Below are 26,204 nucleotides of genomic sequence, written 5' to 3'. Positions count from 1 at the left end.
CTAATACTGATGCAGAAATAGCTGCCTTTGCTTTTGCAAGTGGGATTTTTCAGTACACAAGAGAATTTTGTCTGAAGGAAGGAAGGAAAGAGTTTTAAAAGATAATGAGGACAAGAGGTGCGGGAAATTACCCCCTACACTTTCAGTCACTGAGGTATTGTGCTCACAGCCCCCACTCAAAGCTAATATGAATAAAGTCACACTAGATAAGCTATCTGGGTAATTGTATGTCCGGTGCCAGTGCAGAGAGCAGAGACTGGGTAACTTCAAAGAAAACTGGGAAATTGTCCTTAGGGAAGCCTGCATTTGTGCAGGAAGTACTCTTTCACTGTAGTGAAAATGAGGTATCTTCTGAAATTTGTGTTCTGCAAAATTCTTTTGCAGTCTCTGCTTCATTTGCCTGCTTGTGCAAAGGCTGTTGCATGTATGTATGTTGTGAAATGAGATTGCAGTTTGGCTTAGTTTAAAAAAAAAACAAAACAACACAAAACCAAACCAACACAGAAAACAAACAAAAAAACCAACCACACCAGTTATTTGAACTTTCTTTCTCTAATACCTATTTTTTTTCATCTCTCAAGACAATTTTGTGACATCAGGACTTAAAAACTTGTTTGTTTGTTTTTTAATTGTATTATAGAAAAAACGTTGGAGCTCAAAGGCTCATGAAACTGCACTCACCTGAGAATGGTTGCACTCTAAGAGGCAGTCTGTAGATCTTTCAGAGGACATTGCCCTCATCAGAGGCATTCTGCTGCTTCACTGTGAAACAGGTTCAGGTCCTCTTCCCTGTTTGAATTAAAAAAAAAAAAAAAAAAAAGTTTTATTGAAGTTAGTTGAAGAAACCAACAGGTGGTGTTTTTATTTTATGTTTTAATTTTTGTTCTTTTTTAAGCAGAATATTTTACATTCAAATTGGGGTCATAGTAGCAAGAAGAATAAGGGTCTGATGAGCGTGCATGTTGGAGTGTGTTAATTCCTTGTTAGTAATTCAGAAAAGGCACAAAGGGAACAGTGATTGTGGTGGAAGGCAACCCTTGTTCTCTATTATGGCTGTTTCATTAGGGCCTCTGCATGAGGCCTAGCAATCCATTCAATAAGAGAACAAGTCCTTTTAATTTGAGCTCAAGGATCTTGTTTAGCAGGTCAGAAATCGTGCCTTGCAATTCCTAATTAACAAGCCATTAACTAGTCTGTTGTGAGATGCTTGTAATCTTGTCTAATTAAAATGCTATCAAGTTAATTCATAAATGTGGGAAAACTTAATGCTGGAATTTGCCTTTCGTTTTGTTTATAAATTCAGTTGTGAAGAGGAGGAGCTGGCTCTTACAGAGTTTTGATTAAGTTGACATGCATTTGGTGTGAATTGTTCCTTAACACAGCAGCTTTCACCACACTTATTCCACTTTATAGCCTTCCTCTATAGGAATAAAGCCCAACAAAGGCAAGAACTGCTGCTTGCATTGCTATGCATATTTTAATGAGAATTGCTGAGAATTTTTTCTTTTTATTCCTGTCTCTTTTTCTCTCGCCTTTTTTTTTTTTTTTTTTTTTTTTATTAGCCACTCATTAAGGAGCAAAACACTTTTGAATCTCATTCTGGGCTATTCCTATTGGCTTTTTTCCAAATTAAAGAAAAAAAGTGTCAATCAGATGTACTAGAATTTGCAGGGCTAAAATGAGATCCTTCTGTTGAATAATTTCTTTGTTTTGTGTTATTTGGGGGGTGGAGGGTATTATGTTTGGGTTTTGGTTTTTTGTTTTGTTTTGTTTTGTTCTGATGGAGCAGAGCCTTTGCATTCCTCCCAGACTGCTATAGTAAGGCTCTGCAAACAGGTTTTGAAAAAGCCTCCTGACTCTAAACAAACAGATGTAGAAGTTTGCTCTGAATTATAAGGCTATTAGAGCTTGTCTGTTGTGTGACTGTATATTGGGTGCAGTTTGTTGTGACTAATTTTAAAAAGGGGTTTAGAGCTGCATTCAGCGTTCCTGATTCAGGAAAATCCTGCAACACCATTATCTACATCACAGTAAGACACAGTTACTCGTATGCATAAATGAACTCAACTTAGGAGGCTGAAATAATAGAGGTAAGCTGGGTAAGAAAACGAAATAACTTTGTAAGATCTCACAGCCAGATACTGTGATGTTTAGAGACGACCTGGAATTTTTGTTTGTTTAACCCTTGTTTTATGCCAGGTTTAAACAATGAAGAGTACCAAGTGGTCATCGGAAATGATACAACTCATTACATTATTGATGATTTGGAGCCAGCCAGCAACTATACCTTCTATATTGTAGCTTACATGCCTCTTGGAGCCAGTCAGATGTCAGATCACGTGACTCAGCACACCCTTGAAGATGGTAAGACAGATAAATACCACTGTTTTTAAGGGAGTGTTTTTTTGGAACTAGATGGTCTTTGATTGGCCTTCCAACCCAAGCCATTCTATGATTCTGTGAAGGCCATTCTCAATGAAAGGCCCAAGAGCTAACTTAAACTGAACAAAGGGATAGTCGGTGCCATACAACATCATGTGGAAGAAGTTCTGAAGGAGATTCATCTAGCTCTCTTCTGCTGCTTGGGGTGCTAGCTAGGCAGGGAGTGGTGAACAATTGCTTGTGCATCACTAGTTATATGTATTTATATACATAAATATGAACATTTATATATATGTGTGTGTGTGTGTGTGTATGGATATAAATGAAGTGTGTATACATATATGTATATATATACTTCATTTTTTTTCCTGATTCTCTTCCCCATCCCACTGGGAGGTAGGGGGGTGGTGAGCAAGCTCTGTGGTGATTAGCTACCTGCTGGGTTAAAGCACAACACGTGGCCAGAAGTGACTGCCCTCATAACATGGTGGAAGGAAGCACACACAGAGTTCTAAGCATTACTGGGTGTTGTTTAGACTCCTAGTTTCAGCTGCTGCGTGTAATGTTGACAGTCACTTTGACAGAACAGCAAGATGTTGACTGCCATCAATTTCTGCTGGCAGTAAGAGAAGAAAATGTTGTAGGCTTTACAGAAAGGAGCTTGCTAAGTTTATATTGTATGCAGAAGATTGAGAAGCATGAGCAGTGTCAAGCTATTCTTAAAATAAAGAGGAATCTATAAAACTGCTTATTACAAGTACCTCACCATATGTTAAGGTGTCAGATGAGAATGTCACATCTTTCTTTTTCTGGAGCTCAAAAACTTTTGTCCTTCTCCTTTTCAGTTCCCTTGAGAGCTCCTGAAATTAGTTTGACAAGCCGGAGTCCTACAGATATTCTTATCTCTTGGTTGCCAATTCCTGCAAAATACAGGAGAGGCCAGGTGGTTCTGTATCGTCTGTCTTTCCGCCTCAGCACAGATAGCAAAATCCAAGTCTTGGAGCTCCCAGGGACTTCAGATGAGTACCTCCTTGAAGGGCTGCGGCCTGACAGTGTCTACTTGGTTCGTATTACTGCTGCAACAAGGATTGGCTGGGGAGAGGCATCTTTGTGGACCTCCCACCGAACTCCAAAAGCTACAAGTGTGAAAGGTAATAATGCTTATGTTACCCACTGCCTGGAGATGGGGCCAATTGTGGGCTTCATCTGAAGGCTGCACGTTTTTCTGATAGGTAACACAAGGATGTGAAACGAGTTTTTCCATTGCATGTTCTTATCCTAGGGATACAGGGGAATAGTGTTCTAACTATGATTTCGTGCGTAATCTACACAAGCTTATGATTTTAGTGTCAGGATCAGAAGTTGTTGAGAAGTGGATCTGTCTTGTGCTTTATGTGTGACAGCAGAATGAAAAGCCAATGTATTACTTTTGTGTTGATCTTTGATTCTGGTCACAGGCTGATATTCACGTGTTTGATACGGTGGTAGGAAGCTTTAATTAAAATGTTTTAGCTTTTAGCTTTTGTTTCCAATGATAACATGGTTTTCTTCTGTTCCACATGATTTTAATAAAAAACAAGCAAACCCAAAAAGATAGCAGTCCAGAGTAAAACTTTTCTTCATATCAGGACATTTAACGCTGGCAGCTTGTGTGGGTGCACAAGGGAGCTGAGTTGACACGTGTCTGCTCTACAAACAAAACACAAAGTTTTGAGTATAGAGATGGACTTACTTGAAATCCGATTTAAATTGTTATAGCTGAATTTTGGCTTTCATTATTATTTACCAATGTTGTATAGAAGAGCATTCAATTTTGCATGAATGCCTTAAAGGTATAGATTTGAATTTGTAACAGTATTTCTTAGATTAATCCTCATCCATCTCATTTGAATTTAATTGAGTTTTGACTAGTATTGCAAATTATTATCTCTTGATGAAGTGTGATGTGATTGCTATTTACATTTACTCTGGCTTATTTTAAAGCAAGAGATCATTTTATAGACTCTAGATTATCCTCATTTTCTTTTGAGAAAAAGAAATTGAAAATACTTTTAAAAATTTTAAATAGATTTTATTTCAATTTTTTTTTGAGATGCTGAATTAAAAAATAGCTATTTCTTAATTTACCTGAAATTATGCTTTTAGATTAGCTACAGGGAATCAGACATCCTAAAAAGGAACTAAGTAGGTAAGTACATAAGTGAGCTAGAATCAAAACCTTGAGTGAACTTTTGACTGATGGGCATTCTGATTTTAATATAGGATTTTGTTATTCTTAAATATAATAATATTATGTATATTTCTCTAAAATCAGCACCAAGATCTCCTGAGCTGCGTTTGGAACCAATAAATTGTACAACCATTACAGTTCAGTGGCAGCAGGACTCTGATGACACTGCAGCTATTCAAGGGTACAAGTTGTATTATAAGGAAGAAGGCCAGCAGGAAAATGGACCGATTTTGTTGGATGCCGGTGATCTTGAGTATACTGTCAGTGGTTTAGGTAAGTACAGAACATATTTCTTAACTGTTCTGGAAGGCAATAAATTCAAAGGACATCTTAGGGATCTTAAATCTTCTGACCTACAAGGCTACTGCATTAAGTTTGGCCATCTATATTTCTAGCAATAAACTTTTTAAACTAGATTTGTACCACTGATGGATAATCCTATCTGTATCCCTAAATGTATTTTGTGCAACACTTACATAACCAGATCTTGTTAATCTTGTGTAAGTTAGGAGGACACCCAGCTGCATGCCACGAGAGACAGAACTGGTAGTTAGTAAATACCCATCTTTTTAGTACTCAGTTTAATACTTGATACTTCAGCTTTTGGGTATTTGTGCTCAGTCTAGCTTAACAGTGAAAGATGAACACAAAGTACCAAAGTTTTTTCTCTGGTGTTTCTAGGCTATGTTTCTGTTATTGGTAGCCTTTGCCATGGCTATGCTGCCCAACAAGCATCACTCACTTTAGCATGGCTACAGGACATGTTACTGTAAATTCCTAAAAATATCACTAGGATACTGCAATAAAATGAAATAAAAATACCTTCCAGTATTAATAGGATAGTTACATGCACAGGGTACTAGCTAGTAGCCTCTCTGCATGTTCTCCTTTATATTTTAAGTAGTACTGGTAAATATTTGCAGAACTAAACACAAATATTAGAGCATGGAGCAGTCCCCTTGTGGTATTTCATTTGATCATCAGACTGTTTCCTCCTGTAGCTCTTGCCTTATATATCAATTCAAGTGTGTTGGTATCACTCCTTGTAAGAAGGTGCTTCTGTTTATATATAAAAAGCTGCATTTTTTAAATTTAAAAGATGTAACCTATAATGTAATCAGCATAAGTGAAGTAGGACTTGACACTTAGCATTTGAAACACATTGAGAGAGTTTTCTTAGGGGTAACATGGAGAACTGGATTATCAGCATTGACCTGTGGTCTTAGCTGGGTCAAATGGCCTCTTGACCGTGATCAGATAATTCTCATCTGCTGCATACAGTTGAGATACTATTTTGGGGGAGATCATAGGGGAGAGCATTCTGGTCTGTTAACTGGACAACTGGCCATCTGTGACCATTCCTACCCAGAGCATCTGGCAGCAGCTGACTGTTTAACAAAAGAGCATTGGTTTGGCTTGGAAGGTTGTGTCCTAGGACAAATGTTTTTTGGGTTGATTTCTTTTTTCTTTTTTTTTTTTTTTTTTTTGTTTGGTTTGGGTTTTTTTTGACTTCTCATTATGCATTTACTAAACAATAATTTTGTTTAGGCAAATTTGTTAACTGTATAACTCCCATCATGGGAATTTTTCAGTGTACTAAACCTCCTCAGATTAAAATACTGTTTTCCAGAATTATATTTAAAATATATTATCTGTATGTTTTTTATTGTTTTTTTTTTTTTTTTCTTTCCAGTAATCATGCAGATAGAGGACAAAACGAAAGCAAAATGAGTTTGGGGAGGTAGAACTGTTGCACAGTCATAGTGTTACCTGATTTCTAGGATGTATGGATGTGGAAGATTCACATGCTTGAATTAACCATTCAGTCATGGTACATAGGATGTTTGAAGTGTTAATTCCTTGCCTAAATTGTAAATATCTACATATGATGACCAAAACAGGACACATCCCATATAATCTGATTGCCCTTCTTTATATTTTTAATGTGTGTGTAATTTCTGATGCCATAGGTTAGACCTGCTGAAGAGTGTGTGTTGTCATGCAACTTTCAAGTAGACCTCAGCTTTTTTATTTTTCATGGAGCATATAGAGTTATTTGAAGTGAACTTTCCTGTGTAAGTTTATTTATTGTTTTCTTTTTTAAATCTTCTCTGTAGCATTTATTAGAAAAAGGCATTAATTACCACAACTACAAAAGACTCAGTTGGCACAAGAAATTTGATCAGGTCATGGTTTTAGACTGCAAAGATGATTATGTACGTTGAAGCCTGGGAATTTCACACATGTTTCTCGTGGAGGTAGTACCTGTTTGATTGCTGTATTTGCCCATTGAGAAGTCAGCTGTTTGAAAAACTTGTGTGCACTAAATAATTTCTTAGAAAACAGTACACAATCAACCTTATTCTTCCTGTAGTAGCTGCACCTGTGGAGAATATAGTAGGTAAAATGGTATGCAGTATATAAAATAACAGTGTAGCAGCAACCATGCAGTAATAAGGGACTTGATTTGCTTATCTTTTTTCTTCTTGTGAATAATCTACATCATTTAACTCAGATATTTTATTAAGATATTTCTAATTAAAATATTGCCTATTGGAAAATGACTCTGAGATGAAGCAAGGGAAGCTATTGGTTTAGGTTTCTGACTGTGGTACACAATTTTCACAAACTGGACAGTGGCTTTGAGAAGTAATGTTCTGCCATCTATTTGCCTCTTCTTTGGACACTAACTTCACAGAATCACAGAAGGGTGACTAATTAATGAACGCTAATCAGTTGGCAGCCTCTTCTAAATAAAGGACCTTTAATGTCTTCATTATGAGCCATATGCTTTGGTAGAATATTGCAAGTTTGAGATCTTAAGGGGCAAGGTGTGTTTAGGGGCTTCATTTTCATAGATGTTGGATAACACGGTCAAATTAAAGGTTGTTTCTCATTTGGAAGTGCTTGTAGATGCTTTCTGGTGGCAAAGTTTGAGTACTTTCTCATTCATACCTGTTGCCACTGAACAGACCTAAGGCTGCACTACCATTTCCTTTCCTTTTGCTTAGTTAATAAGTTGCAGGTAGGGTTCTATTGAAATGTGGAGCATAACCGTAAGTATTTCCTTGGAATATTTTGCAGATGTTGATTCACATGGTTGTCAGTTATGCAAAATCTGTGTTCAGGGAAGACAATTCACTTTGTGGCAACTGAAGTGCATTAGAATGTCAAAATTCATGATCTCTTAACAAAGGAAATGTTAGCAGTGATACTGGAAACATTTTTGATGGCATTTATTAGTGGTAACATTGGTGAATTATTGTTAAATGACTTGCAAACAGCTACTGGACCCTTGATGGAAGGACAAGGCTGATAAAGCAGAGGCAGCAGTGGCCATGTAAACTGCGTTTCAATAATTGAACGTTATATATAGCAATATAAATATTATGCTGTATGTTTTAATTTGTTGTTTCTTATAGCCTTACATTTTGAGAACTGATCTCTTCTACTTTAGAGTAAGTCTACCCAGTTACTTCTGTCTATTTTTTAACTGGATTATTTAATGTGATAGTCACTGGGTAAATAGAATTAAATGATCTGATGAGAGTCAGGGCTGCCTTTCTCAAAATAAATATTCCCAGTTTCCCACAGACATTTCTTTGTGTTAAAGGTCTTGGCATTTATTTTTCATCAGTGAGCCATTTCCTAGTCCAGTGTAAAATTCCATTATCACTTCAATTTGCTACAGGAACATACCCTTCAGTGCATACCATTCATTTTTGACGCTATTCTTAATTCCTCCTTTGCTTACTCCTGCACTAGGAAGTTCTGACTTTTTTCTTCCAGTCTGGAGAAGAGAAAGTTCTGGGGAGATGTCTTTGCAGCCTTTCAGTATTTAAAAGAGGCGTTTTAAAAAAAGACTTTTTACCTGGTCTGATAGAGTGGTAGCACTAGGGGAACTTCAGTCTTTAAACTACAAGAAGAGAGATTAAGAATAGATTTCAGGATGAAATTCTTACTCAGAAGGTGATGAGGCACTGGCACATGCTGACTTGAGAAATGCCACCTCCCTGGAGACGTTCAAGGTTGGATGTTAGGTTGGATGGGGCTCTGGGCAGCCTGATCTGATGTGTGGCAGCCAGCCCATGGCAGGGGTGTTGGAATCGTTTGGTCTTTAAGGTCACCTCTTCCCCAAACTATTCTGTGATTCTGTTCTAGGCAGACTGTTTTTCTTTGTGAGATTTGTTAAATCTGCTGTTACAGATTCTGTTTGTTTCAGCATGTGTATGTTTGTTCAGAAGTTGAAGTGACTTTTCTTGGTGGAGGAGTTCATTTGGGAATCTTCTTGCATGAGTTTAAAAACCAACCAAACAAACAAAAAAAGGAGCATCCAGGGAAGCTCATTTCCCACTTTTCATTGTCTTCATGCCTTCTTTTTTAAAAAACAATCAGTATCACTGCTGCTCACCGCTGCACTGGGTGTTCGCCTGTCACAGCTCAGTGCAGCCGCATGATCATTAGGAGGGTAGAACAGCACAGGAGGGGCAGTGGCTCTGACAAACCCATTTTAGGCTTATATGGTTTGCTGGAACTAGGAACTCCTCAGAGGTAAGTGCTGCTGCTGATTGGAATCTCATCCCACCAGCTGTATCTAAACAGATTCAAGAAAGCATGACCCACTGTGATACTGTAACTGTAACACAAGTTCATTATTCTTAAAGTTCCCTAGAGTTCTCCCCCTTCTGAACTTTAATTAAGTTAGAAAGACAAAATAATTAGTTATTACCATCCTAGTAACAGCAGTAGTTTTTACTAATTAAGTGAATGATGATGGGGGAAATGCATCATTTTCTTGTGCCATTAATACCTTCTACGCTAAGAAAAAAGGGAGGAAGGAAAGAATTCACTCTGCAAATTCATCCTTCTGTGGTTGCTGACTGGAAGCTGTAGCACCTTGTGTGATGCTAGTTACAGTGAAGATTTCAGAAATTTGCTCTTAGGTGACCAGGCACATGTAGGATCTCAGTAAATGCTCCTGAAACCCTGAGGCAATCAGGTTGTGGCAGGGATGTGTACACTTCAGGTGCTCTTTTGTTTCTGTTGCACACAAGATGATATCATGCTAAATAACCGTTTTCAGCCAGAAACACCTTAGGGGATGGAAAAACTGGTCTGTTAGCTTCAGTGAAAACACCTTGAGCATGAGAGCACACCCAGCTTGGCCTTTCCCTGGCATGGCCCCTCCCAGGAGAGCCTGTGAAGTGTTGTCCTGTGCGCGGGCTGCAGACCTCAGAGAGCTGCTGGCTGCCCGGGGCCAGGTGCTGCCAGGCTGCAGGGGATGGACAGAGCCTGCTGGTGGTTTGTTGAGCATGAAATTGAGTGCATCTGTTTTTATATTTGTGTGTGTGTATGCATACACATGCATATATATAAATTCTACAGTAATATGGGAGGTGTGCAGACACTGCAGGCCTTCTCTCTGGGAAAGCTTCTTGGGGTTGTCTAAAGGTGCTTAACATGAGGGATATTGCAATCCCTTGCTGCTGCTTCTGATATTCCAGTTTTATTATACCTAATGGCTTCCTCCTACTTAATCCAGTTCTTTTGGAGAATATACTTGGGTTCTGTCAGATTGTTTATCCAATATACTCAGTGTTATTGGAATGTTTGACCTTAATCAGCAAAAATTCCATGCTTCTGTGGAAACTCTTCAAGTCCTACCTCTGTTGTTGCAGAATGAAGAAATGAGGGAAAGGCATGTCCTTCCTCAGTTGGACAAAATGTCACAGTGCTTTATGAGGATGTATTTTGTGACCCTGCATGGTCTCTGCTCTCAGAAGAGGCTTGTGCTATGGAATTAGACAGCTACCTCTCACACATTCCTCCAGAGACTTGCTTGGCCTTCAGTTGTTTAATTTCACCTGGATCTGTATAGATCACTTTACAACCATGATTATAGCTAAGCTTTAGAGCAGCTCTAAGTCTAGAGCAGCAAAGACAAAGTGATTCTACAATCTATAGAAATGGAATAAAGGCATATAAAAAAAGACAGCACAAAGAATTTCTCCCATGAAGCTGTCAGACACGCGACACCCGAGTGCCTTTTCAAATAATTTCATAAAAGCACTTTGGAAATTTCATAAAGCAGTTGATATAAAGGTCAGATGTGACAGAGTGGTTTGTTTTGCACTCTATTGCAGTCGTATGTGCAGGAAGCTGTAAATCTTAGCTTTATTGCCATCTTTCTTGTTAAGAACTACAAATGTTGTAATATTGAGAAGCAGTGCTGTATGAGCGTGTTCTTTTATTTTTCAGTTTCAGAGCGTGACTGTCACGGTCTCCAGGTAGTTATTTCTAATAACTGGGGCTGTAATTTCAGTTCCATCCTGGGTTTTGTTGGTGTCAAAATGTAGTCTTGCATATTTCTGTCTGTCAGAACTGCATATGTGAGAATCGATATTGCTGTCCGGTTATAAGTCAGTATGAAAATTCAGCTTGAGATTCACAGGTGAATTTCAAGGAGCCAAGCGTTTCAACAGTGAAATGAAATAATGGGAAGGAAGCAACACAACTCTTCTCACTCAGTATGTTTTTCATTTTTATTCTTTTATTTTTTTTAATTCTTATTTCACATTTAACTATTTCCAAATTCTAGTTGATGAAGTAGAACCCAGTACTGCAGAACTCCTGTATTTTTGCTTAAACAACTTTATGTTGAGCCAGACATTCACTGTGAAATTTTGATTTAAACAAGCTATAGCTGCCTGTAAAAAAAAAAAAAAAAAAAAAAAAAAAGATAAAATCAATAATGACAATAGTTCTTAATACAGTACAACTACTACAATTTTTTTTGCTCATAGTGCTGGATGATGGTACTGTGTGCTGTACATACTGGAACCAGTATTTACACTGCTGTGTTGTGAAAAGTTTCTAATAGCTCAGTAGGTGACCAGGACAAATATTATCATTTATTACTACTGTTTACAGCTGGGTCAGTTGAGTGTTTACTCATGCTGATTACATCCTTAAACTAAACCTCTTATCTGTCAGTTCTCCTGATTGTATGTAACAGACTTGCTACTACTACTTATCAGTTAAAACATGAAGGATTTGCTGGGCGAGGGGAGGAGGAATTGGCTGAATTGCACAGGAATAAAAGCAAAAGCCCTAGAAGCAGACTGGGCATGTTTAAAAGCAGCCTTTTCCCGTCTGTGACCTCTTACTCTTTGGCAGACATGGCGATTTATGTATATTTGTATTTAACAATCCCAAGCTCTTGGGCTAGTCCTGGTGTGATGATGTGCTTCTACTGCATGTCAATAAATGAGAGAGAGACATTCCTTGCTTCATAATCATAAAGGGTAGACCTGTCACCACTTTTAATGATTTTGTCTTCTAAATGCACACATGGCATATCTGCTTATCATTTTTTCCCTGTTTTCTTTTCCTGAATTTATAAGGAAGGGGGTGAAACTCTTATGATTAAAAGAGGCAAGGAAGGGGGCTTTGCTACATTGCATCTTTTCTTTTTACTTGCAGAATATCAAAGCAAGTGCTGCTTTGAAGAGTTTTTGTCCCTTTTTTATAGAGCCATACTATGTGGTACAGGCTGTAAGTGTATATGGAGATCAGATATTTTTTTTCCAGTTCTGTGATTGGAGTTTACAAGCTGCTGCATTATGTTTTGTTTCAAGTGTAGGACAGTGCTGGTAATTCCTCTGGGCATATTTGTAGCATTTCTTTCCTGATCAGATTTATTGTTGCTGAATGCACAGAACCTTGGCTGGGTGGCAGGAGCAGAGAAGAAATGGAATTTTTGTTTTGTGCTGTGCTTTTTGGTGAAGCAATTGTTGGTCCACTGTTACAGCTTCATGTGAAGCAGGGCAAGCGAGTGGGGAATATCAGGAGGTTGGACAGTGCAAACGCACTGATAGGAGACTGGACAAACTGATTTGCAGACTGACCCAACCCCTCAACTTTGTCCCTCCCTTGTGAAATTAAAATACTAAACTGCTCCGTTTGGATGAAAAATCAATTCACTCAGGTTATAAATTGAATTTTTACCAAGCAAAATTGAAGCTTGCCTTTAATCGTGTGTCCTTTTGTCAGGGCTTATTGGCATGGCATCCATTACAGCAATGGTGTCTCTAGCTCTCACTTGTACGTACAACAAAATGGGAATCCTAGATAAACATCAGCTTGTTTTTTACTCCAGAGAGACCAGTTAAGTATCAGTTGCTAACAGTGCACACATACTGTGCAGTTCAAGTGCCACCTCTGTAAAAATGCAGGGCCTCCCTTCCTGAGTAGTTCCGTAGTTACAGTTCTCTTGCATTGTGCTCTATCACAAAATTTGTCTCATAATTATGTATTTTCAGTTGAATTTTAGTTCTCAAATAAAAAGATTACTTTGATTATAACATTCTTTCTCACAGTACAACCTTTGTTAAATAAATTTTATTTATTGGTTCTTTTTGGTTTTTAAATGGCATTGTAAGTAAATCTGCCAGTGCTGTTGTTTTTGAAAGTAAATGTTATTTTCACAATTTATTGTAATGGAAGGCTTTAATTAATGTTTGGTGTATTTGTCAGTCTTAAATTACAGCACCAAACCTCTCAATAGCTTTCTGATTCAGCCAGCAGACAATTTAATAGGTGCCAAATACTGAAATCTGCAGCGTCTGTATTAGCAGGATAACTGTTTTGGTGTTGATTGAAATGTCACCTGTGACAAAACATGACAAGCGCTGAGTAAGGGGAATCTCTGGTCTTCTGTGAGTTAAATTCAGAGTCATTACATTGTTCTAAAGCAAATGGAGAATTATTTGTCCATGTGAGCAGACAAGTAAGGTCTCTCTTAGTTAAGGTCTTTCAGAAAGAGGTAGATTCTGTGCTGGAAAGATTGCGTGGCTTTTTTTTTCTTTATGTAACTTTCTTGAAAGTGCTCCCTGAACTACTGCAGTTTGAATCATTTGTCTTGGAAGATGGTCCTGGCGTTCTCATGTAACCACGTCTTGACTTTTGCAGTAATCCATGTTAACTTTGCACAGCAGTTGCACTTTAAAGGTGAGGGACAGGGGAAGGGAAGAGTGCAGAATGAGATTGAATGTACTGTACTTCAAAATAGAGTGTTAAGAACAGTTAAGCCTGGCTCTCCAGAGAGACACTGGTAGTTACCTAGGTGAAGGAAGTTTCTTTAACAATTTTATAGATTAAAAGCATCATTATACAGGCTTTACTAAGGCAGTGGTTGAGATTGTGTTCCAAGGGCCCACTCCAGTAGCACAGAGAATTTCTGCCTGGTTTTGGGGAAGGCTTTCTATCTCTTTATCAGCTGCCTCCATATCTGAGTTGGATGCAGTGTTTTTCTCTTGGGACATCAGACTAATTGCGTTGCAGCTCCAAGAAGTGGAATCAAAGGTGCAGTGCAAAGCACTGAAAATAGGAATGGGGGTTGTTTATGTTCTGTCAAGATAACCTGCCCACCTCTAGTGCAGCAAACTGTGTCTTGTTGGAAGCATTTAAACTTAAAATGGTAAAATGATCAGAATTTTGCAGGAAATGCTCTCTGCTGTTCTGTGTTCTCAGGGTAGAAATTCCACCATTTAAAGCTAACCCTGTGTGGGAATTGAGTTGGGAAATTGGGTCGTGTTCATTAACAGTTGGGATGTATTCAAATAGCGTTTCATTGTTGTTTTGCTGGAGCTGAAGGTTGATATTTACTTCATGAGAAGGGCATATTGATCACTACTGAAAATATTTACAATTTTTTTGATGTAAAGAAAAATCCTCAGAAAAACCCTGAGTTAATTTTGAAGAGCTTCAGGTATTACAACCAGTCCATAATAACATTTTAACAGCCACGTTGTGAAAGTTACCAGTAAATAAAGACTGATTTATCTATATTTATATAGATATGCACCTATATAAATCTATATATCTATATTTATCTATGTCATATTTAATTTTTATGATTGGAAAACACAGTTTTAAAGGGAAAAAAGAGAAAGCAGGTAAAATGGCACACAGAACCAGATAGTTTCTCATGTATCTTTCTTAAAAACAGACAAATGGAAACCAACAACAAAACAGCAGCAACAAAAATAAATCAAACACAGCGGACAGAAACAAGCAAAAATGGTGCATGTTGGTTTTGCAACCTTTTTTGATTTCTATTTCTGAAGTGCGAGGATTTGTCTCTGAGAGACAGCATTATTTAATTTGCTGCTTATTGGACTTCATTAGTAAAATACTTAAGTCCTGGATTGCAAAGAAAATGCTCCTTGGAGAAGGCTTAGAGAAAACTCCTGTTATAGGAAATTAAATCAACATTGTCCATTAATCATACTGCATGTCAACCCCCAGACCTCTCTTGATTGTTCTTGGTGAATGTGAGGAACCATTAGATGTGTGAGGTCCTTAAAGGTCTGAGTAAGTCAAAGGGGAAGAGTTTAAAAAAATGCCAGTGTTAGCACATGAAAGAGACTTCAGAGTGGACAGAAGAAAACATTTGCTGTGCAGGGCTAGTTACATTTCTTCATTTTTCCCCCCGTGTTTTTTTATTGTTTTCTTCCTTTGTTTAACAGAAATCCAGATGTTGTGATCAAAATGTTAACATTAATTTCTCCTGTGCTTTTTTTTCCTTTTCCTTTAACTTTTTTTTTGGGGGGGGGGTGGGGGGAGGGGCTGTGTCACTGCTTTTGATAAATGGTGGAGTTTCCTTATGAATTCATTATTAGTGAGAAATGTGCTTCTAGGGCTGAGCTACGCTTTGTGATAACTTTTCTGCCCAGAGAAACACCTCAGCTAGAGGATATTTACCATGAAAGCATTACTGCTAATAGAAATATTTCTCTATTTTGGGAGATGATGCAATTGTGAAAAAGCCAATGTTTTTTTCAGGCTGTTGAGAGTTGCTCTTTTGTGGCAAATGAAGGGAGAGTGTGTGGGAGGGGGAGAAAAAGCAGCCTTGTGTTGGAAGAAGCAGCTTTTGCTGTGACACTTCTCTCCCAAACCACTGATGTTTTTGCGTCTGGGAAAAAGGTTTAGTGGACATAACTGATGTATTACAAGTGTATTTCAGCGTTTATACTCAATTCTGCAGTATTTCTGTCATTCTTAATACTGTACCTTGCCTCAAACTGCGTATTACAAAATAAAGATGCTTGTTGCTGCATGTTTGTAGAAGCTGTGACAGGGAAATATTCATTGATCCAAGTTGGTAGATCAGTTAAAGACTTGAGTTTTCTGCCTGTTGCATGCATGCAGTTATGCATGCACTGGGTCCTTGTGCATCTGTCACATTTGTATTCAGACAGAGGAGCAGACATAAGTTATTGTATAGAAATACATCGTGAAAATGGAGTGTGACACCAGATCCCAGAACAGTGGAAATGGGCAGAACTGGAAATATTGAGGAGCAGTAGGGCTGAAGGGAGGAGGATGTATGTGGGGGAAGAGAGGCAGATGGGTGAGCGTTGTGCAGCTATGTCCATTTGCCCATTTTACTTTCATGATAATTTTTGGCCTAAGCTAGGCTTTTTCTTCATTCATGCCTTTTGGCCTTTGCTTTCCTGCTCCTTGCTTGCCTCTAACTTCTCTAGTTTCCATCAGTCCTAGAGCCTTAGCAGTGACAGCCACGTGCCTTAGAAAGCCCATAACTGTAGCACTGCCTGCCAGTTATTTGTGCTGAAACTCGAGGAAGAGAAGGGCCGTTTTTGTGGAGTTGGCTCAGGTACTGATGCTTTAAATATGAATGTGACACAGTATTCCTGAAACCAGTGACAGGACTGAGCCGTACTTCCAGATTTCCAGCTTTGCATTTAGTCTGTTGGATAACAGCTCCCCCTTGAGGGAAATGTCCTTTACTAATAAATTCATGACATCTATTTCCGCCTGGTGGTTTTGTGTGGGTGTGCGCGGGGTTCACAATTTCACCAAGCAGCATAAGATGAAACAGATTCCTGATGACTGTGCTGTATCCCAGGCAGCTTGCTGCAGCTGGGAATGGCACCTTGGTTTTGCCAGTGGCTTGCTTTGTCACAGTGGGAAGTCACTTAGTTCTGAGCCTGTCGGAATGCAATTGGGAGCATGAAGGTATTGAAAACTGTTTAGGAAGAAAATACCTTTGTTCCTTGTGTACCTGTCTGCACTGCTGCACTCTGCGCTTCTCCTACCATTTGTGCAGTTGCATGAGGACAGGTGGGAAGTTGCCATGCTTAAAAAATAACTCAGCCCAGGGAGGCTGTGACAGGAACATGTGGCTGAACGGGCAGGGGAAACAGGCTGCCTTGCTTCAGCAGTGGTGTTGGCTGATGCTGGTTTAAAATGCTCGTGGAACCTCAGGCTCAGCTTAGCATTTATAAAACTAAATTCATAATGGGGAAACCTTTTAATTATACCAAAGCAGAAAGCTAGCTAAGAGTTAAGTAGCTTAGTGTTTATTTTACTGAAGTAGTCAATCGGTCAGACTATTTTCTGTTTTCTAAATGTTGTATAAACTTCAAATGCAGAGGAATTGCACAGGGATCATTTTGCTCTTGCTTTTTCAATCAAGATAGTAATATAGCTTGGATTGCAATCTTGAAAAGGCTAGGAAAGATAACTGAAATAACCTTGTTTGTGACCAATCTCCCAGTCTCTCATTTGCTACATTTCAGCTTGTTAATGCAATGTTTGACAAGTATTCAATGCTTGTTCTTCACAAAACTAATGTAAAAATTGAAAAATACAGCAGATATGGTGAAAGATTGAAATTACAGCTGGTCTGTGGTGAAACATTTTGACAGCGGCACTGCTTCCCACAAGAAGTGGTTTTGTTTGGGGAAAAAAAACCCAACGTTATAAAGGAAAAAAATAAGCTACACCAAATTCCTATTGGTATAAATTAGGGAAAGTACTTTAAACATCCTTGGAAAAAGGGGCAGTCTGTGAAATTCTGTTCCAGAGTCTATGAAGATGTGGTTTAGTTTTGCACGTTGTTATTGCTATTCTGTGCTACCCTGAGCATCCTTTGGAGTACAGTAGTATCTACCTATAGCAAGTAGTACTGACATTAAAACATTTTATAATCCATTTCCAGGTGGGGGAAAAAATACATTTTTTTTCCTCTTTAGAATGTCAGGAGGTCTGAAATCTTTCAGGCTGTTCTTCTCCTTCAAATGTTTCTCACTATGGACAGCAAACAACATTTTGTAAGAGGAGCAAACAGCTCAGAAAAATTGCTCTTGAGGAAAAGATTCAAACTTCTGAAAATATAGTGGCCAAATTCAAAATGTGCACAAGCAGGATGACCCCTTCTACTCTACTTGCAAGGGCAATCTGTGGAGCTCTCAAGACTGTTCCAGAGGTTTGGTCTTAATTAAATAGTCTTCAAATAAACCGTCCAACATCTATTTAACTAAAAGCAACATCAACTTGCACAGCTGCTGCTGCTAATATAGACTTAGTAATCCTGGTGAATTATTTTAAAAGAGCCTGGCCTGGAATAACATGAGAACAAGATGTCACAGGAATATGTTTTTAGCTGGAATCGGCACGGAAATGAAATGTTAGTGTAATTCTTAGAGAGAGGCTAAATATCCTGGCCTTCTAGATGAGCATTTGTACATTTACACTTGCTGAAGTCATTCAGGAAGGAATATAAGTACATGGTGTATCAAGCTTCATTGCCTGGTAATGAGCTGTCACTTACTGTATTCTTCTAATAAATTTTTATATGCAAATTCCTCCCACAAAACTCCTTATGAATAGCTCACACCTCTGTGCCATTGAATATAAACAGCAGTGCGTGCTGGAGCCAAGGACTCTGTAGGAAATGGAAATTTTCTTTAGGGCATGTTGTAGGAGATCGAGATGTCCCTGCATGAAAATGTGAAGGCTAAAAATAACCCTGCTGTGCCAAACCACTAGGGAGGTCGTTCAGCATAATCTAAATGTAATTAAAATGAATAGCCTTGTTAAATGTCAAAGACGTGCAACCAGTGAGAGAGACTGTAGAAGATGAGGCAGCTAAGATAATGGGGGGAAAGTAGCAGACTTGTTCATGTATGGAGGGAAGTGCTGCAGTGCATTTCATGGCCAAGGAAGCAGAGCCATGTGTCCTCATGCCATGTGGAGTTACCTGCTGGGATAAGGCATTTGAATTAAACTCTTTACGAGTAATTTTAGATATGCCACTGGTTTCCTGGTTTATTAATCTACATAATTGGAAAATGCAATGAATACTTTGTATTAACAGTAGTGGATGAGGGAATTTTGATGCCAGCCTGCTTCTTAAGCCAGGTTTAATGCAGCAGGATATAACTGCAGCAAATGAAGTGTGCACGCTGCCTTGTTAGAACCTGTAAACGTTTACCAGATAGTTGGTCTACAACAAATTCATCAGTTTAGCAAATTCACTCTAAGACTTGTCAGCCTTCAAGGTTCACTTGTCCCTGTCCCCTGCTACTCAGCAAATTTTAGTAAGTTTCATTAAGCAGTTACTTTATTTACATCTGCTAAGTGTCTTTATAATAACTCAGTATTGATACATGTGCATGTTGGTAAGCCTGCATGCACAAAGTAGAGATGAGCTGTCATCTGTGTGAGATCCACACCACCGTGCTGTGTGACACATAAAGGAGTGCTCAGGGAGTGTGCTGGGCCCTTGACATCTGCAAAAACAGAACTTCTCACTGCAGTTTGAGCTCTAGTGATGTAGAGAGCTGTGTAGGGGATAATATTTGCCATAATGCAAATATCATGGTAGTTCTACTTGAACAAATTTTTTGTTTAACTAACTGCTTGTATTTTTTTTATGGCTGACTTGCTTTACATATAGCAATTTGAGAATGTTTTTGTGTAGTTCCTTGTTTCCTCTTCCTCCTCACAAGGAGGAGAGCTGCAGACCAATGGTTAATTACCATACCTGAAAATTCTGCATCTTGCAGACATGCTTGCTGCAGCACAACTCCTAAAACTTGAGATCTGAGATGAATCACCAGACCACAGATGTTTTTGCAATCTAAACTGTGCCCCTCCTAGGAAGTCACTGTGGTGCAAGTAATGATAGATAGTGTTTTCATTTTGCTGCACAGAAGGGTCAAAATGGCATGGGGAGTCCATGACAGACCAGCAGAAAATGTTGGTTCTGTAAGAAAATTTATTTCATAGCTTCAGGGGAAAGTTTTGCTGCTGTGAATAGATTGCCTTTGTTGTTGTGTAAAAATGTGTTGTTTGTAAGGTGATGCTGGATGTCAGGCAATCAGTGAAAGCTTATTATAGTGCTTGGTCTCTAAACAATTGTTAAACCAAACTTGCCGCTTTGTATTTGGATGCATTTTCAGGAAGCATTCCTTGTAGTGTAAAGACCGCATAAATTGTCAACACTTCTTTCCCATCTGCAGCCCACAAAGGCTGGGCTTCACTGGGGGGAGATCATCTTTTCAGTCTCCTACTATGGAAAAAAAAAAAAAAGGACTATTTACAGCACATCCCTTTTTGAGGAGTGCTTGTAGCAGGGTTATAATAATGTTTTAAATTCAAATTCTGTAGCATTCACCTCCTTATCTTGTGTTGGTCATGTACAGGTTGGTCACTGTATGTAGGGGTACCTGTTGTATAGGGAAGCACATCCTATTTGCACCACTGTGTGAATTCTTGGTGGACGTATCTGGCGTGGTAAATGTCTGTACTGAAGGTCCTGCTGGCTCTTTCGGACACTGTTTCCCTGCCCCCCTCCCTGCCTTTCTTCTTCCAGAGATGGCCTCTCTACATAATTCCATTAAAGTGATTGTGCTCCGAGGGGTGGACTGAGGGGCAGTGCTCTCATCTTTCAAAGCAGGACCAATGAGCTATGTGCTTTCCACTGGGCAGTAACAAAAGAAAGGGTCTCTTAGAAGAAAAGACGAGCACAAAAGATCAAAATTAGGTGTTTGTCCAGGCCTCTGGTATTGCTTTCAAGTTAGCTTTTGAGGGCTCACTTTGAAAATGGTGAGCCAGGCTAGTTAACATAAGGGTGTCTGCTAGTTTTAGAGTGTGTTGTTACAATAATATTGGAAGAGAGCTTTTTGCTTGTGCAATTTAACAGATCTCTAAAGCATGAGAGAAGCACGGGGCCTGATCAAAAACTGCAGGCACAGTAGTAACGCTGTATGGCCTGTAAGAAAATGGAGCAAATTCAAAGTCCGTGAAGATTTGCTTAACTTCTTTTAAACGTATTGGAGACATTTGCATATTTCTGTTGCTTCTGTCATTCCTAAAAGGCCAAAACATCGTGTGCTGGGAATTCATCCTGCCCCTCTAGCCCTCCTCCCTTCGTGCTTTTTTGTATAAAGCTGCTATTGCTGATTGTGAGCAGAGGGAGAGGTGATGTTTTTACTGCAAGGGGGTGCGAGGTGTTGTTTGTCGTGGGGCCCTCACAGGGGACAGCGCAGAGCTACAAAAGGGATACAGACCCTTTTCAGATCTAGACAAATAAGCGAGAGCCATCTAAAGCCAGACCGTTTAGCTAGATCAATTCATGTATGTCATATGTTCTGCTTTCTACCAAAATAAACCTTTGCGATGTTGTACAAAGAACAAATTGCTTAGTTTCCTCTTCAGTTATTTGGTTTGCAAAGGAAAACACGAGTATCACAGGCAGTCTTTGTTCTAACTGTTTAAAATTACCTTTAGATTGAAGAGCAAGCTGTATGAGATGTATGATGTTGGTGGTTTTTGTCTTCTCAGAAACTACGTTAATATGAAAATGTTAATACTTACAGTGTGGGATGAAATGAAATTTCAACCTCTGGTGCTTAGAAATTACATATCCAGAGCCTGGACAAGACTGTAAAAACCCTAATGGAACAGGATTGCTAAATTTGATTTTCTTCATTATATATACCTGAGCAAAGGAAAAAGGGCTTTATATACACATACACGTACACATACACAAAAAATTCAGTGTTGAATATCTTGAGGGAATCAGACCTGAATCCTTCTGCTTCTTAGCTTTACATTTTTGTTGAAGTTGATGTGCTTCTCCCTGTTCCTTTTGACTAGTATATTTGAAATGTATTTGCTTATTTTCCTAATAAGTTTCTGCTGTATTTACATTACTTTGCTTCAAAAGTACATTTTTAAGGATAGTATTTCCCAGCGTTCTTCCTTTCCCACCCTTCCCCCTTAATAATTCCCCTGGACCTCTGTTGCTTGGAGCAGACTTTGGCTAGCCCCAGATTCGATGTCAAAGGCCATGACCTGATGTCAGAGCAGCCCATGCTGCTGGCCTCTTCTTTGAATAATTATCTGGAGTTTATTGTGTTGGAGGGATGGGCTTGGGGGCAGCGCAGTCACCCTGGAAAGCCAGACCAATGAGCTATCCAGCCGGACCACTACCCAACAATGGACCTGTGGGTTGCACAAAAAATCCAGCAGCACAAAAGATTAAATTAAAAATGGACATTTGGCCACAGAGGTTTTGTCCTTAGAACAACCTTTTTTTTTTTTTTTTTTCAGCCTGCCTGGTAAAGTGCTGTTTTGGTAGTTTAGACTGAAAGGAAGAAGATAATATTTAAAATGTTGCCTATATGTATAAAACAAAAATATTTGCCTTCCCCAGCTGTTAGAACCACCATACTGAATGTGGCTTAAGTGATTGTTTCTAGGTTTCTACTTACTAAACCCAACTCAGGACATGAAGCACGAAGCTCAACTCTTCTTCCTAGAAATCCTATGCAGTCCTAATTCTTTTGGAAACAAGAGCAAAGCCCCAAATACTTCTGTTTGTGTCGGTATTTTGCTTTTAAAGTGCTGAGAACGGGGATGTTCAAAGCAAGGTATGAAAGTGCGCTCAGTATCTAGGCTTAATGAGTCAACAGTAAATGGCAGTAAAACATCCATTTTCTTTGGGCTTCCTTATCTTTTCCTCTCCCCAAAAAGGATTTTAAAAGTCTGAAATCCAGATTGTGGATTGCTGTCTCTTCTTATCAGGATTGAATGAAAGGTTCCTGGAGGTGGACTCGCTGTTCTGGAGGGTTGAAAAGGGGGGGTGAGGGTGGTGGTGGGGTTCTTTCATGGTCTGACCTCGGATTCTTTCTTAATTTTATCTAGCCCTGACCTGTTGGCTCTGCTCTGGCTCCTTTCAAGGCCTTCGGAGCTTCACAAACATGCAGCAGCTGAAGGAAACAATGACAGGGCTTTTAGGGGTTGCAGTATTGCACTCTCTTGTAACCTTGACTAACTAACCTGTAAACAGATGCTTTCTATGAAGCATTTGCCAGAACGCCAAAATTTTGGCTGTTTGTACACACCAGACATGTTTTGGGTAACAGTACATACACGTGAAGCTAATGTGGAATTCCAAATGAATGCTTCTAAATCAAGAGTGTTACAGAGCTGTCTCTGTCAGTGTAGTGATGGAACCTGCTGTTTCATGTTTTATACCTGTCTTTACTGCCATAGATTTATTTGGAATGGAAGAACTGTATGAAAACAAACTATGAAAATCTGAATGGCATAGGCACAGTTTGGTCTTCTGCAGAGAACCTACTTGAAGATAATGGTAAAATGTATTCAGCACTACATCTTTCTGTGTTATTTTGAGGAGAGAGGATGGAATTATATATATGGATTAGGATTTTTGATTGGTTGTTTTCTTAGTGTCCTTTAAGCTGAGAGAGGTTTAATTATACAATAGAATGTCTTGAGAATGGATGTTTTTGTTGCACTGTGAATATGGAAGTGACTTTATTGTTCTTAGTGACTTTCACTAAAAGTTTGGTCTGTACAGACTTGATAACTTCAGAATGAGGTAGTTGCATTAAAAAAAAAGTATTTCACCAGCTGCAAAGTGATTAGAAGCACATTTTTCTTCTTTCAGTTATTTAACTGCTAATACAGGCATTTAATCTTTGATACCTCTGGTTTTTCCAGCTGTGTTCATTGGAAGTGCATGAGGACACCATCTGGCAGTAATGAGATATGACTCTACCAGATGGAACTGAAACATTGGTTGGAGAGAGACGTTCCTTCCTCTCCCCTCACCTTTGTCATTAGGCAAATGTCTTCCAAACAGAGGACCTTTTTTCCCTTTTCCTACAAATAATTCTAGCTGCTCTAGTGGTCTTCTTAGCAAACCTAGGTTTTCATATTTCAGAGGCCAGTAAGGGTTAATAGAAGAACCATTTATTGCCTTTGTTTGTTTGTTTTTAAGTGTGTTTGTGTCATTATTTTGGAAGAACTAAATTCCCCTTATTTGTGGAATTGCATGGAATTTAATACACCTACATAGACTAAAACTAGTTCTGGCGTGAGGAGGTGCTGTATCTCTTACTTGTAGTTGCTTTTACCTACAACTGTTTATTAGGCCATTTGTATTTCCCGAAACTTTGGAAATTGGTTATATATGCTTAAAATGTGTCTAACTGATAAATAGGAATATAATTGGGACATACTAAAATTTTAAGTTTTGGGAAGGAAAATGAGGAAAAAAATGCATATGAATACTTGTGAGTGCTGCTTTATAGTAGCAACTTCAACTTACTGAAAAAAATGAAATAAATGTTACATAGCAGCCAGGCTAACGGCAGAAGTAAATAGTAAATAACTGATGTGTTGCAATATAACATGCATATATAACGTGTACATGCAATATAACATTCTCTACATCTGTTGCTGTAGAGCAACAGAAACACAATGAAATTAAATTTCAGTTCTTCATGATGTTTTTGCAGCTTCTATCAATTTACTGCAACTGAAGCTCCCTCAATCATAGGAAATGAAATGACTTGTTCTGAGTTCACTGTAATATTTGTCTTGCTGGAACTATTTTCACAGCACTAACACACATAACCACTCTGAATTTCCTATCTGCTCTCCAAGATACTAAGCATAATATCTAGGATCAAATCTCAGTGATACAGTACAAGGAAATAGAGGTGTCATTCAAACTCTGCCAGACCTCAGCTACTGTAATGTTTGTTTTTCTCCAAGTCACAATCTGTTTTAAATGCTAGTTCAGTGTATTTTCACTCATGCTTGCAGTCTTAGCTTTGCCGTAGTTCTACTGTAGGTGTAGAACCAGTCCATGGATTTGCAAAACAGGAAGGCTCCCCCGTGTGTCCTTCTGCTGAAAGAAGTATCAGGGCTAAGCCTGCAGATTTTTATGGGAGAGTGAACAATGGGATACAGGATTCCAGAGGAGCAGCACTAGGGAGCAGTGAGCTAGCTACAAACACTGCTGTAGGAAAATGAGGCTGCTCCTACATTAAAAAAAATAAATAAAATAAAGCAGTGATGTTTGGGACTATATCTATTTTGATGTTTTTTAATTAATCATCATAAGGCATATTTAGCTTTTTCCAATTCCTCTAGGGTTATTATTTCCAAAGATACATGGCTGATCTTATTATTCATGTGTTCTAAATACTGACAGGTTTTGATTATATGAAGCAGGAGACAAGGCAGATCTTACTGTGCTGTGCGAAGCTGTCACATCCAGTCTCCAATGTCTTTTAAATACAGTCTCTGTGTACTTCAGAGGCATTCCTGTAATGAAGTCTATGAACTCTAGTATGTTTATACTGGCGTCAGTGTTGGCCTCTTGATGTGTACAAACAGTGCTGTTTTTGTGTCCTTTTCACCAGCTGATTTCAGTAATAACAATAAAAATGCCTGTAAAAAGGCTGTAGGTTCTGTGACAATTTTACAGCAACTTAATATAGCCAGCAGCATTCAAAACAAAACAGAAACAAATAAGCAAAACAAACACTTTCAGCAGGACAAATTAACTAAACATCATCCAGCCACTAAATAGACTACAGAATTGCTCCTGTTCTCCTCAGCTCTGGGAACAACCGTTCAGCCACTGCACAAATGCTGACAATTGCAAATGCAAGAGAATTAAATGAAATGGCTCCGTGTTACCAGGCTGTTTGTGTAAGCATGTTGAAGACGCAGAGGTGAAATCTTAATGTGAGGGGCTTTTATTTATTCCTTCATTTGTTTCACTCGAATTGAATTTTGTGTTGGATGGCTGGTGAGAATCACTGTGCCTGTTTTGTTCCTCAGTAGCAGTGATCATCTGTAGAAGGAAGTGTTACTTCTGGGTCCGTTATGAGCATGAATGATGGCCTCGGTGTTCACTTCCCTGACTTCTGAGCTCAGCCTCCTGTTGCTGTGTGATGTACATGGATGGCACATGGTGAATTTGAGACTGTCAGCCCCATAGGTGGCCACGCCATCTGCAGACTTTTATCAATGATGTATGTGTAAGCTGTTAGGATACCTGTGTTGGTTGAAAAGGAGGAACCTTCTGAAGTTTGTTTGCTCTCTAAGGATGTGTCTGGCTTTGAATGTTTGATCCAGTTGATGAATTGCCAGGTGGAAGTGTTTGTGCCAAGCTTTTTGGGGATTGCTGATAAGGAGTAAATCACATCATGAGCCTGTGAAGAAAACTAGCAGTTGTTAATAACATTCAAAACAGAAGCTACTTCATACAAAAAGTATTTTCCATAAAACATATTGTACACAACTATTTCTTGGAACTTGAGGTAGACTTTTGGCTATTAGTTATCTCATTTTGCACATAGTGAAGCTATGATCAACAGGGAGGAACATCTTAGCAGATGGTTTGGTCTTCACTAATGTTATGCATGTGATCTGCGAAGCAAGTTTTGTATCAGCT

General features: G+C 38.8%; 1 protein-coding gene across 2 annotated transcripts in view; it reads left to right on the top strand.

Moving 5' to 3' along the window:
• The window catches only part of PRTG (protogenin), an 86,328-nt gene that overhangs the window by 39,021 nt on the left and 21,103 nt on the right, over positions 1–26,204 (top strand). For both annotated transcript variants that reach the window (XM_048956588.1, XM_048956589.1), the window contains exons 9-11: positions 2,200–2,364; positions 3,228–3,533; positions 4,697–4,885. In XM_048956588.1, the coding sequence (XP_048812545.1) occupies positions 2,200–2,364; positions 3,228–3,533; positions 4,697–4,885 (660 nt within the window). The remainder of the gene's footprint in view (positions 1–2,199; positions 2,365–3,227; positions 3,534–4,696; positions 4,886–26,204) is intronic.

The sequence above is a fragment of the Lagopus muta genome, chromosome 10, assembly GCF_023343835.1.
Source record: "Lagopus muta isolate bLagMut1 chromosome 10, bLagMut1 primary, whole genome shotgun sequence".
NCBI lineage: Eukaryota > Metazoa > Chordata > Aves > Galliformes > Phasianidae > Lagopus > Lagopus muta.
The sequence above is the reverse complement of the archived record's forward strand: the minus strand, read 5'-3'. Positions and strand labels throughout refer to the sequence as shown.